This window comes from Pangasianodon hypophthalmus, chromosome 24 (genome assembly GCF_027358585.1).
Source record: "Pangasianodon hypophthalmus isolate fPanHyp1 chromosome 24, fPanHyp1.pri, whole genome shotgun sequence".
In the NCBI taxonomy this organism is placed as follows: domain Eukaryota; kingdom Metazoa; phylum Chordata; class Actinopteri; order Siluriformes; family Pangasiidae; genus Pangasianodon; species Pangasianodon hypophthalmus.
The window spans coordinates 8,900,385-8,914,942 of record NC_069733.1 but is presented as its reverse complement, the minus strand read 5'-3'; the positions used below and the strand labels follow the sequence as shown (position 1 = coordinate 8,914,942).

General features: G+C 37.6%; 1 protein-coding gene across 9 annotated transcripts in view; it reads right to left on the bottom strand.

Moving 5' to 3' along the window:
• kcnt1b (potassium sodium-activated channel subfamily T member 1b) overlaps positions 1-14,558 on the bottom strand; it is a 94,762-nt gene that overhangs the window by 50,640 nt on the left and 29,564 nt on the right. For 2 of the 9 annotated variants that reach the window (XM_053228762.1, XM_053228763.1), the window contains exon 1: positions 10,114-10,499. The exons of 5 other annotated variants lie outside the window; for them this stretch is intronic. In XM_053228762.1, the coding sequence (XP_053084737.1) occupies positions 10,114-10,262 (149 nt within the window). In that variant the 5' untranslated portion in view covers positions 10,263-10,499. Of the gene's footprint in view, positions 1-10,113; positions 10,500-14,558 lie in introns of those variants that run through there. 2 more of the 9 variants (XM_026931325.3, XM_026931326.3) reach the window with 1 other exon arrangement.

Here is a 14,558-nt window from a genome sequence, read left to right as displayed (position 1 = left end):
CTGACTATCAGACTAATGTACAGGGGCCCGTAAGTACAAAAACATTAACAAAACAAAAGTTAAAAAAAAAATAACAGCAAATCAAAAACACCAAAACATAAATGAAAATTCAGAAAGACGTCAACATTAACTCATTCTTACTGAACAGTAAATGCTGCTGCTGATTGGCTACATCATGCGTCAGTCTGAGAAATTGCAGAAAACAGAGACCTAGAGCATGTTTACAGTAAGAGAAGATATATGCCTAAATGAATCTACTGATACTTTTGGATTCTTTATGTCATATGATTTCAGCTTTGCACAGCATTGATATTAGTTAGTGAACACTGAAAGGCTACCTAAAGAAAGCTGGAAGAATTACTCCTCAATATAATAACATAAGTAACTTTGCATTAAATTGTTTTTGCTAGACTAATTTGAAAACAGACTGAAAAAAATGCAATTCTTTTTCCTAATGATATGATATAGTATAGTCATATACCATGTCCAATCAGCAACAAGCATGTGATGTTCAATAAGGACCTGCCCTTTCTGTTTTGACCTAATGTTGATGTGTTTGTGAAATTGCTATTGTGTTTCTCATTTTTTTGTTGCATTTTCGGCTAATGTTAATGTTAATTGTTAATGTGTTTTGCACTTACGGGCCATCATTCTAATCAATAGTGGGAAACAAGGCCAAATATGCTCTTTGGATTTCCACTCAAAGATGCTCTGGCACTGAGGAGATCCAATCTCATAATTTCCCAACAACAGAGCTAAACCTTAGACAGATGCACCACTTGAGAGTGCTAATGCTGACAATCTGCACTATAATCTCAAATTTATAGCGCCATTTTCACAAATCTAAAGTGCTGGAGCTTTCAGACGACCTACTGATGCTAGGTAGCTCCAGTTCTTAGATATCACTGAAAAGTTTCCACTCTAATACAAGAAAATTTTCCCTGCCATGAAAAAAATCAGGGACATTTGCTTAAAAAAATACATGCAATACACCCTAACCTTATGGAATTCCCATACTGTACTGCTTCATTAGGGAAGCACACACACACACACAAACACACACACAAAACCTGAAAAGTTAGCACTTATACCTCTGATCTTATATGACACTATATAAAGGGCTGAACTGGATGTCATGGTTCCCCAAGGTTAGATCTGATGACTTTTGCTCTTTTTCAATATATGAGCAAACAGTTAACAGCAGAAGGATGCAGAAACCTTGGTCACATAAGTCTTAAATGCAAAATAAGCAAATTCAAGTATACATGATTTATAATTGTGCTCAACTCCTTGTCAGCTTACCCCTATACAGTGTCCCTGAGTTTGACACAGGCACTAAATTTAATCTGAAACCAGGAGCTTAAAAAATAGTGAGGCTTTATACAGAGACCTTGAAAGTACACATTTTATTTGCCATGCTCAGAGCAAAACTACGGCCACCCTTACACCTCTTACACAGGTTTTACGTTTGTACAGTACTGTTCTTATGGATTTGCTTTATGAATATTCAAAACACTTTGTAAGAAAATAAAAACCAGCAACCAGTTGATGATAAAGAAGTCATATCAGTCTCCATGGTGTGAGGAAGCAAGTCAGATGAAACACAACCAGTTAAACTGAACAAAGTTAACTAGAGAAATCAGATAAATGGGCATACCATATTATACATTATTGATTAAGGTCATTGACTAATGCAGTTATTTTGATGGAAAGATGTCATTAAAGTTCATTTACTGTCTGTAACTGCCCTCATTTAGCACCACTAAATTCAAGGACACTCGAATTTTATGCAAATACACTGTCATGATAACCTCAAACAGGGCTGACAAAATGTTGGCTACAAATACTCAGGCCCCGATTTACTAAAGGTTTGCTTGTGTAAAAACATCTCCAAACTTGGTAACACCTGCAAGAAACATGCAAATATACTTATTAAAGGAGGACTGCATTTTTCAAATTAGCAAACGTCTCAAGTTTCATATTAGATATGAACTGCTGTACATTTGCACTTCTGGTGCCAACAACATGAAAATAGTTACTCTGAAAAGGAATTCATTCACCTTAAGATGCAGTCCTGGGAAAAAGCATACCCTCCTTCATTTCTACGTTTTCATTTAACACGGCCAAAATAACAATTGCGTGGTCCTCACCAACTTCTCTAAAAAAACATAAAACCTCAGGTGACAACAAAAAAACACAACAGATTTCAATATGTAGTCATTTGTTTGGTACAAGGTTATTGGTTCAAGCAGCACTGAGACACCTTCTCACCTTCAGAATCAGACTCAGGCTTAAATATACAAAGCTGTAGATGTTGAGGTGATGTGAACCGGTTACCATCAGAACAGAGGGCATTTACACATATTAGCCTTACAGACACAGTAACAAACACAGGTTGTCTAATTCTATGTAATAGCATACAATAAGTGGATTTCTGTGTAATTAATAAAGTATAAGAAAAAAATGTACAACCTTCTAATGAAAACTGAATAGAAATGTGATAATGGATGGCTAGAATAAATGAGCTAAGCCTGTCTTTTTTCCAAAATGCCTTTGGAGGAGAAAGTAAAAATAAATGGACTAAGCATACATTGTCCAATCAAAGTTACACAAAAGGAAAGTTTAATGTTTAGTGGGTGACAACTATTCTGTTTATCACGTTTGCTACCTGAACCTGGGAGGGTATAGACTGCAGCTGTCTATCTTCTTTTAAGTGTGTGTAATAATTTGCCCCATATTATGCTCTTATTATGCCATCAATGAGACTGATAACATAATGCATTGCTTAAGCCTGTGAGTTTAATTGCCAAGCTATTGTAGATTGTAGATATTAGATTGGAGCCTTTCCATCTAATGTCATGACCATTTTGAATTCCTGAAGAACCCATGACTAACAGAGCTCACACCATTCCCTGTTTTTACTTAACAGAGTTAAACATGTCTTAGAACAGCGGTCTGGACTCTTCGATCCGAGGAACCCCTGCACAGTTTTCTGTTTGTTTTCCCTGCTCCAACATCTGATTCAACACACACAAGGCTTCATAATTAGCTGATATGTTGAATCAGGTGCTTTCAAAAACGGAAAACACAAAACTGCAGTGTAGGGGTCCTAGAACTAAGATTGAAAATATCTCCTTGATGAAAACTAGGATGCTTGAAGAACCACAGGCCAGGTCTTTCACATTTAAACGCACAATTTGTCTTTTTTGAACCATGCAAGCCTGTAATAGGGTCGTTATGGATAGAAAGGTACAGGTCACCAAAACACAGTTACTATCTCTGAGAGTAAAATTTCTGTTAGCTGCACTTTCTGACTGTCAGTTACTGTTATACTGTTTTGGTTCTTCAAGTAACATACACTCACTGACCACTTTAGTAGGAACACATGTACCCCTGCTCATTCACGCAATTATCCAATCAGCTAATCATGTGACGGCGGCATAAAATCATGCAAATACAGGGTAAGAGTATCAGTTAATGTTCACCCTGAACATCAGAACGAGTAAAAAAATGTGATCTCGGTGACTTTGACCCTGGCAAGGCTGTTGCTGCCAGACGAACTGGTTTGAGTATTTCAGAAACTGCTCCCAGAATCTTCTGGTATTTTCACATGCAACAGTCTCTAGAATTTACACATAATGGTGCAAAAAACAACATCCAGTGAGCAGCAATTCTGCAGGTGTAAACACCTTGTTGATGAGAGAAGAGAATAGCCCGACTGTTTTCAAGCTATCATGAAGGCAACTGTAATTCTAACAGCCACTCTTTACAACCATGGTGAACAGAAAAGCATCTCAGTAACCACAACATTTCGCAGCTTCAGGCAGACAGGCTACAATAGCAAAAGACCAGATCAGGTTCCACTGTCCAGTTTTGGTCAGATCTACAGTTTTTGAATTACTCAAATCAGCTCATCTGGCACCACCAACCACGCCACAGTCAAAGTCACTCAGATCACATTTGTCTCCATTCTCATGTTTGATGTGAATAATAACTGAAGGTCTTGACCTGTAGCTGCATGATTTTATGCATTGCACTGCTGCCACATGATTGGCTGATTGAATAATTGCATGAATGACCAGATTTATTGATGTTCCTTTTAAAGTGGTCAATGAGTGTAGAATGAGAATTGAAACTTAAGGAATGAGATAATATCTCCTATCTTGTTTGAATGCAATTCTGTCAACAAGCTCGTAAGACCTCAAAGGTGTGTTTAGATTATATCTTAGTTGTGTCGTGGTCATTAGACTTTGTGGTAAGACAAACTGCAGTCTTTGACTCTAATTAGGTTCCTTGTCACTTTTAAGCTTTATATAGGATGCCTTCAGGATCAAATGAAATGAGCTTTTAAGTGTGAACTGCACACAAATAAGCACACTGTTCTTGAAAGAGAGGAAACCTTACTGAGGAGCTAGATATACAATATGCGGTTGTGCTTGCAGGGGTGTGTGCGAGTTGCGGCAGGAATTCAAGAAATCGCATGCACATGTATGTATGTCTACAGCTGTTATGCAAAGAAATGAAAGTAAAACATACCAATCAGAATGTGTATAAAACACTGTTCTCGTGTCACGTTACATACAATGCTATTGCCATGTCATAGAGCATTTCTGCAGTTTCCTCACCTTCCTGTTTCCTGTTTTCATTATGCTGACTAGAAGAACAATTCACCCACATTTTACCCGCACTGAACAAGCTCTATATTGCTACACAGTTCTTTGTCTTTAACCGCAGCCAATTTTGGTTACCCAAAGTACCTGTGTAAAACAATGAGCTATATTTCAAAGAAGAAACAACTGAAGTCTGCAAAGAGAAAGAAACAGGAATGAAGAGATGTAATAAACCTAGATAATACCTAAAGATTTACAGTTCAATACATCAAGTATGATTAAACAAGATGGATGTCTTGATTAATACTTAAAGTACTCAAGGCTGAAAGGTAAAGAGCTCTCTGGCAAATGCAATATTTTTTTCTAAAGAGGATATACACCCAAGACTATTCATTCATTCATTCATTCATTTCATTCCGCTTTATCCTGCTCAGGGTTGTGGTGGATCTGGAGTCTATCCCTGGAACAATGGACTCGAGGCGGGATTACACCCTTGATATAGAAAAATCTCTTTTTCTATAAAACTAATATGAGTTATGGAATAGTATTCTGTTTGAGGAGAGTTTGGAGTTCTCTTCGGGCATAGAAACTCTATAAAGGATTCATTTGTGCTGTATTGTTAGGTGAAGTATCTATAATGAAATGTAGTAAAGAAAGCTTCTGAAGGAATCATATTAAATGGGGGATTGTAATCAGACAGCTGGGTAGTTATAGTTACTTCTGCTTAACAATGATGGTAAATAATAGATCGATGGATGGAATGATGGATGGAAGAACAGAAGAAAGAAAGAAAGAAAGAAAGAAAGCATTTTTCCGAATGTTTTTTGTTTTCTTGGATTCTCCACACTTGTCCTCCAGCTAAACTCTGCCCTGCACGTGTCAGCCACTGCGCTCTCCCACTGTCACAGGCATTTAAAACACACTCTGAGAGTCTGCAATAACACCAGCCAATTATAATAAAACCAAAGGACAAGGGTACACACATGCTGTATACCTCAACCTCGCAGAATCTTGTGACTATATTTTGAGTCACAAGCAATTTCCTCAAGGGTTGTTTGGACATTTAAGGAGTTCCTTGCTTCTGGAAGAGGTGTCCATGCAGGACAAGATTGGGTTGTAAATTTAATAGGTGGTTCGTACTTACTTAATGAGAACCTTTCAAAAGTACTTATGGCAAAAGTGCATGACTGGTATATGACAGCAGACATACGGCAGACTTTTGTTGTTTTCTGAGCCCGTCTTGTCTATGTAATGAATAGAACACGCTGGAGCATGCTGTTATGGGAAAATAATCAATAACAAGGTATTGTAATATGGCACACTGCAAAGCAGAGTCACCATTACTGCCACAAAGTGGATTATTTCAACGACGTGCTCTTTAAGTGTTTTAGTCCTCTTATACCACAGCAGCTTGCCAGTGATTATTTTTAATGTGTCATAATCTTACTCAATTAAAAGTGGAAGTATCCACTCAAAAATGTGCTTGAGTGAAAGTCAAAAAGTTGCTGCCTTTAAATGTGTTAAAAAACTCATGAAATTTAAGTTAATATCTTGTTTTTATGTGAAAACATTATTACGTTTATTACTTTGTTACTGAGTAACTTTTATTACTTATCCAAAACTTTAAAGAGAGCATTTATTTAAAGCATCTACTCCTTTTTGCCAAAAACATCATTCAGTTTCTGTAAGTTTGCAATATTTGCATTAGCTATAATTTGACATGCTGCCAAACCACTTATGTTAGTTACTGATGCTAGTCTAACCTGCTATATGAGTCTTTGTCACTAGAACATTTTGCTTATCCATCTTCAAACACACATGGATAGCTACAGCACTCGCTACATTGTGTAGCATTGCTGTGATGAATTGGCATGATTACTGATATATTTTTCTTCATTGATGGACGAGATTAGTTCCTAAACTGAAATGATTGGTTGCTAAACTGAGCCCATTCCATTGATGTGTAGCATATCCCTAAATAAAAAAATCTAAGGAGTAAAAAGTATGTCTTTTCTTAGAAATGTAAGAGTACAAGTATTCAGTATATATATATGCCAAAATAATATGTAAGAATAGTAACAAAGTACTAAAGTAAACTCCGGTTAAATAACACTTTTTCATCCATTTCTTATTAGTCTTGGATTACATATACAATCAGACTTACAAGTAACTGCACAGCTGTTACTATAGAAACAATACCATATTACAATGAGTACAATATAAACCTGTGATTCGCCTTGCAGCTGGAAATACTCTCAGAGCTGTTTTATAGAAAATTAATCAACTTCTGACCAATCAGAATCAAGAATTCAACAGTGCTGTGAATAAAATTACCAGAAACTGATTAACCTAGTACAGAATATAGAGAGAAAAAGAAATGCAGAGACAAGTGTTCTTTTAATAATAATAGCACCATTTTGGCATTTTCTTATGCTTCTCAATTAAACTAAAAGTGCTAAATTTCAGACAGAATTGCACAGGATTCAGAGGTCCATTAGAAACGAGTATTATCAGGAATGATTGAGCAAATTGACCCCGATCCATTCTCATGTCATTTAGCTGTAAAATGCACCCAGATTGCGCTCTTAGGGCTGTTTCTACATGCAGCCTTGCTAGAATGACATCCTGTCCTTTTCACTACCATGAGTGCCAAAGAGTGCTGACAGCACGAAAATGAATGTACTTTAAGAATTAGTCAAGTGTGTCAAAGTGACAGTGGCTCTAAACACATGCCACTTCACATTAGTCAGCTAATCTGAACTGGAAATACTAAGAACCTTTTAGGGACTGTGTGGAAGATTCGGAATACTGGGGAGCTGTTTACAGCACTGCTGATCTTATTCATGCATTTTTCAATCTTCTTTCATCATGCACAACAATTCAGTAAAATGCACTTTTACTGAATAATATTAGATCAAAGTTTTGCAAAAACAAACCAAAAAAACTTTTATATAGGACCGACAGCACAGAAAGCATTAACAAGTTCCTTCAGCAAATTAAAGTAGAGAAATTGGTTATATTCAAGAAATGGAAAACTAATATTCTTGTCCGCCATTTTCAGTTTAGCACTCACATAAATTAGGCTTTCTCAAGTGAACTTAGAGCAGTCCCAAGAGTAAAACTCAGAGTGGGGAATTGAATCAAGGATGATTTCTAGTCACACTGCATCTTCTGTGTACTTTAAGAGACATTTCCAAGAACTGACAGGTCTTCTTTCATGTTTCATGACTCGGCAGACACAAGCTCTGTGTGCCCAACAAAGCCAAAGAGTACACTTTTGGTCATAAGTGAATTATGATTAAAAAAGTTTGGACTTTTTGACCAGATTCAAACTCAGGACAAATCTCGTATAAAATGCTACCTACAGCATATTTAGCAAGACTCTTAAAATTGTTGAAGCCATTATTCTCATTTTCAGTCTTCATGTAGTTACTGATAATTGCCTTTGTAAGACAGCAGAGCCGGTTTCTTCATTAAAATTCACTGAGGTTTTAAGTAGAGTTCATGATAGCACAGATACTATAACATTGACCGCTACAACTACTACCATAGAGCTTAGTGAGCTAGCTTAGTGACTGTACTATATACTAGCATGCTAATACAATCAGTACCCTTACTTAAGCTTTATGATCTCTAAAAGGCTCTGCTCTTTAGTTAGAAACTCCTGAAGTGTGTAGGATAGCAAATAGCATCAATAATTAACTGTTGTAAAATCTAATGCCTTCAGATTGATGGCAAGAGACAGTGAAATCAATCACACACTCTTAAACCCTCCAGGACTACTATATTATCATTGTGTTTCACACACCGACGGTGTTACCCTTGAGCTGAGTGCTTTGAGGATATGAAGTGATGCGTCATTAAATGAGTTTAGGAGATAACAGAAGAAACCATACATCTTGACAGTGGAGACACTAATATTGATGGCACATCTGAATTTTTATATGGCTGATATTTATCGACGATGGCTTGCTGAGACAAGAAATAATTGATAAGGAAGTTAAATATCATTAAATCCTGCAGTCAGAAACGTATTACAGCCAAACAGTTAAGCTGATATCTCTGGCCTGTTATATTTTATATAGAGTGAAATCAAACCATTAAAAATACAACAACATGGTTTTCAGAACTGTGACATAACGTCATTACGCTTAAGGAGGGGTATCTTTTTAACAACTTAAAAGCCAGTCATCAAAAATGTCAAACAGACAGACAGACAGACAGACTGATAGATAGATAGATAGATAGATAGATAGATAGATAGATGTGGTCACTAGGGTAGAGGTGCATTCATAAACGCATAGAAATAAGGTTCTATCTAGCACCCTTAGTACTCTTTGGTTTTTTCCCCTAGAACCTTAGAGACAGATTGTCTCCCTAGAGAGATTTCCAAGCAGAACCCCATTAGCTCGAAAAACTCTTAACTCTCTACTGTAAGAACCTAATAGGAACCATTTTTACTCATCTGTCTGATGATTAAAATAATCAAAAATCTCAAAATGTGATGAGACATGGAGCGAAAAATGCAGATTAGGTTGATGAAAAAACACAACAAAACAGCCATTTATGGATGCCAAAATCTGAGACTGCTCATGGCGTGTCTTTTTAAGGTAAAGGCTGACGTGTCGCTGGTCACATGTGAAATAATGCACATGTACACACGCCTCTTATTTGACTGGCAAATGTGCAATCAGAACTGAAGCTGCTGCAGGGTACAGCACTGTCCATGAAAACTAAGCAACCTACAGGCATTCGCAGTCACATTCGAGTGTGGGTCTCAATAAATAAGTTAAACCTAGGCCTCCTTAATTAATTAGATATTTCTGTAATGTAACAGAGTTACTTGAGAAAATGCCAATGAGAGAGGAAACAGGTGCAGAGCACTTCAGGAGCTATGCAGGTTATCATCAGTCTTGTTAAGTACCAAATGTTCCTGTCTGATTTGATGCAAACTTGGACGGAGATGCTGCCAGTACTGACTGCGAATAAGTTATTTGACCAGGAAGGTTGCAGGCTTCTCTGTCCATAGCAGGGTTATAGCATGGTCAAAAGAAGCACTACAGAAATGTATAATGTCCATACAGTGGAGAGAAATCACTGAGGAAGCATGCGACATTTCAAGCACCGTCACGCTTTAATAACACTGCCTCACTGACACTGGCTTTCACACTCACGTTACACGGATGACCATTGCACAAAAGCATGCATGCTCAAGCTCGGCTGAATGCAGCGTTACCAGGTGCTGAGAATTTAAGTGGCGAGCCCAAATCGCGTTTTTGCGCCCCGGCTGATCCGGGATCAGTTTCTCCCGCACGCGCTACTGATGCACTGAGAATGATGAGGCTGCTGCTGCTAAAAGCACGCATCTCACTCAGTTTGGAAGAGAAAGTAAGGCTCGCGGGTGGGTTGGTAATTGCTGCTGATGGTGCAGGGATGCAGCGCTAGGTTAAGCGGGTGCACCTGGCAGCGCGCTGCTCTGACTGACTGCTGATCTCTGCGGTACCTCTGGCCGCCGTCGCTCGCCATGGAGCTGCTGGTGCGAAGCGGCGACGCCGCGCTCTTCTGCTGCTGATCCGCTGCTGATTTCCTCAGCTCGCTCTTCACCTCCTGATCGCTGTCACACGGAGACTCGGTCCGTTTAGCTCCCGCCATTCAATCCGAGTATCCGAGTTCAGGCAGGGAGGAGAGGAGGCGGGAACATGGAGGAGGAGGAGGGGGTCCGAACAACACAAACTCCGTCAGGGCGCGCGCATGGTGCACTGCCTGTACACTGCCTGTACACAGACATGTCAACTCACCAGAGGCACGACTCAAGCTCTGCACCTCTGCCAATATGTAAATGAATGTTCTTGAAGACAGATGTGTGTGTTTTTTTCCGCTTAGAGTTGCTCTCACACATGAAGCTTCACACAGAATTGATCATGGATTAGAAAAAACACACTGCAGCTTTTTTGTTGTGTAACTGTTGTTGCAGAATTTCAGTTACTTTTCCTCTAAAACTGGTGTCCAACTGAATTCTGCCCAGGCAACAACATTATTTTTATATGAGCCTTTGATGGGCCATAATCAAAGCCCAAAACCTTTTATTTTCCTTATTATGATCTATTCTATTATATAATGTCAGTATACAGTAGGCGGTGAAAGGAGAATAAGATGTTTCTAAAGGAAAAAAGAAAACAAAGTATTCTACTTTTGTTTTAAATATTGGTCCATATCAGATTTCCAAAAGTAATAAAAATATATAACATTAAGAATGATATTTAAGAAGAAGAACATACATTATACAGTATAGCCAAAAGTTTACTTGGCCATCACACTCATATGTGCTTTTTGAACATCTCATTCCAGATTTAGTCCCACTTTGCTGTTATAATAAGCTCCACTCTTCTGGGAAGGTTTTCCACTAGATTTTGGAGTGTGGCTGTGAGGATTTGTGTTCATTGAGCCACAAGAGCATTAGTGAGGTAAGACACTGTGAGGAGGTGATGAGGCCTGGGTGTTCCAGTTCATCCCAGAAGTGTTCAGTGGGGTTGAGTTCAGGGCTCTGTACATTCCAAATTTGGCAATCCATATCTTTATGGAGCTCGCTTTGTGCACAGGGGCATTGCCATGCTGCAGCATGTTTGGGCCTCATAGTTCCAGTGAAGGGAAATTGTAATGCTACAGTATACAAAGACATCCTGTACAATTGTGTGCTTGGGGAAGAGCCACATATGGGTGTGATGGTCAGGTGTCCACATACTTTTCGCCATATAGTGTATTATGGATGTAACCAAATACATGAATCAGCTTCAACAGAAATGTAGTCTATGGTTAAAAAAACACAAGGATGCGGCAGATAATATTAATAATATAAAGACAGTGCACTTCACATGTATGCTGCTTAAAACTGTGGCACCCCCAATGTAAAATACCTTCCCATGTCCTTGCAAATACAGATACTAACAGAATGTGCACTTTTTTAAAGGTTGCCAGAAAGGTTCCCAGGGCATCTGGTTGAGACAAGCAGTGTGCATTGGGACTGGGATCTCACTAAATGCAGTAAAAGGTCACCATTTTGATATTATTATTCGCTCTAAAATGATGTAAGAGAAATCCTCCAATCCTCAGTGCACTTTACTCAAAGTGGATACACACTTTGGCACTACTTTGGCTCAATTATTTCACCTGAGCAGGTTCTTCAATATTATTTTTAATGATTTGACAAAATAGGGCTTGAGAATCAACATTATGCAGTGATGTATTGTGCGGTTGATCCGCCATATTGTTCGTATTAGCTATTTGTTTACATATGTTAAGCAGAAGTGTTTTTTTATATGGTGTCTTTTGGTTTGTCTGGGACAGATAATCCAGCAAGCAGACATTTAAAAAGACATTTAAAAGCCATGAAAAGATGTCTTTTTCAATGTTAAGTTCATGTCTAGATTTATTATCATTATACCAGTACAGTACAGCATAATGAAAAGCTTTCTCACTGTTTTCTCTGGTGCAACAAACATTAAGAACACAGCAGTACAAAGTAAGAAGCAGGACAATACTAAAGGTACTGCAAGGCTGTGATAAACACTGGATGTAAGGCAGTACACAAATTAAAAAAAAATATTACAAGCTTTACCTATTTTCTATAACTAGTACGCCAAGCTTGACCAGGTATGACCCAAAAGAACACTCAAAAAGCTCAAAAGCTCAAATGCAATTCACAAATTGATGGATAAAGGAATGTGACTGAAGGCATTTCAGCTGTGTCACACAGGCCTGGGTCAAAACCTAGATTACTGACCCATATTTTAATCAAATTCTGAAAATCTAACCAAGGAATAGCTGCCAAAACATAGGCTGAGTTGGTAAGTGCTGTGTCTGACAAGATATTTTAAGATAAAGGATATATTTTAAGGCAGTTAAAATCTTAAATGTTTATTTATCAACTTATTGAAGTAATAAGGAAGTTGGAAAATAGCTACTGGTGAGTAAAACTGGCCTACCAGTTACTAAAATAGCTAATGGTAGATGGTCACAGCAAGCTTGTTGTTTCAGCAGGAAAGTGAATCAAGACATGCTTAGCATTTAATGTTTAGTGAATTGAGAAAAGACTTTATTTTATTCAGACATTTATAACCTAATTGGAAAAGGCCAAAATCACACTAAGGTATTCGTAGTACATCACATATTTATGTGTTACAGTTAATACTAGCACTGTCTATAAGTCTTTATCTAAAGACTTTAAGGGTTTACCCTCCAAGCGTGCCGGCTTTTAATAAAGCTCTCATTTACAGTATCGTTAGGGTCTAAGAGCGAGCAGTTCCTGAAAGATTTGGGTTTCCTTATTAAATTGCTATTCTGTATTATTTTTGCTTGGTCCGTGGCAATAATAGTGATTAAACTGTAATAAAACACTTGAAACTCCAGGTGTTCAAAAACATTACACTGGCAGGGGATAAATATAGTGCAAACCTTAAACCCAGAAGAGATGATTAGCTTAGCTTATTAATTTCCTGTTCCCTGTCCATTTTCTCTCTTTTGAATAGACCTTATTGAAACATTAATAGCTTTACATAACGGAGCCTTATGTGAACTCGTATATGTTTTGCAAGTGAAAGTTTATTCTCCATCTATATCAGTCTATATTGGTGAAGCTGTAGGCCGAGGGAGCTTGGCAGAATAAAACAGAGTTTCTGCCAACTCGCACTCTATTTTGGTTGCGTATGTGCCTGCTTTTCCAGATGCTAAAAAAGGTGTTGTTGGCTATTAGCTGGCGTTCAATGTGATTTTACAAAGAGATGTCTAACAGACCTTTCTTATACCTAATTAAAATAAATACGTGTCCAATGGAGCCATTTATTAAATGTCTATTCTTCATAATTTGTTAACAAAGAGTTAAAATAGACTGGCAAATTAATCTGTGCCCAACAAATGGCTATGTCCAAAACCACATGCTGCCAAAGTACCAAAGAGGAATGGTACATTGACTTTGGATTATTTAAACACTAAAATGGCATTTTTAAAACTGAATTACGTGAGCATTTTCATTTTCTGTAAGTATACAAAATAATCAAAACAACAAGATACAATTTTATATAAATATATAGATGGTAGCATGTCAATTTAGACATAGTCAGTTCTCAGATTTTGAGAGGAGTCTAAGGTTCAGATACATACGCACAGTCCCTTGGTCATAACAGTAAAGGGAAAAAAAGAAATACATCTAAAAACACAATTACAAGACATCCATTTCATTATCAACCTTTCAAAAATGAGTAAAAAGCTTTAGGCTGCAACATTACAACAGAATAAACTGCTACTGACTACACAGGGCCACTATTTGGAAAGGGCCCTTAAAAGGGCATAGACAAAAATCTTTGCATTTGTAGTAGATAAGAAGTGGACCCACAGAGACCACTTTCACACAGGCCTAGAAATTTGTAGACGATCCCAAACCTCAGTACTTCCTCTACCACAACTTACATTCGAACCATCTTATAGTTTGTCCCTTCTTGGAAGGGGGACACATAGACCTAACACAGAAATGTGTAAAAGTAATCATTGTTAATGTTAAAATCATTCTTTTACTGAATTTATGTATATAAAGGCAAAGCGGTATTATAATACAGATACATACACTAAATCTGCTTGTTGTTCCATGAAAGGTGTCTTAACGTACATAATATTACAGGTGTTGTATGTTATTGTACAATATGTAAGTTAGACTGAGAGAGAATTATTATAGCCAGAGTACAAACCAAATTAAATTAAAACACCAGCAAGCGGTCTAAAACAATAAGCTAAGGGGGAATCCAAAAATAGGTCTGAAGGTCAAAACCATAAAACAAAATACTTATCAAGTGACAGAGAAAAAGGGCAAAAAAGTAGGCAAAGATCATACACGGAGAAACTAAATGAGCAGACAGAAAGCAGAGCTGACCAACAAGACCTGAACAAACTGAACAATGA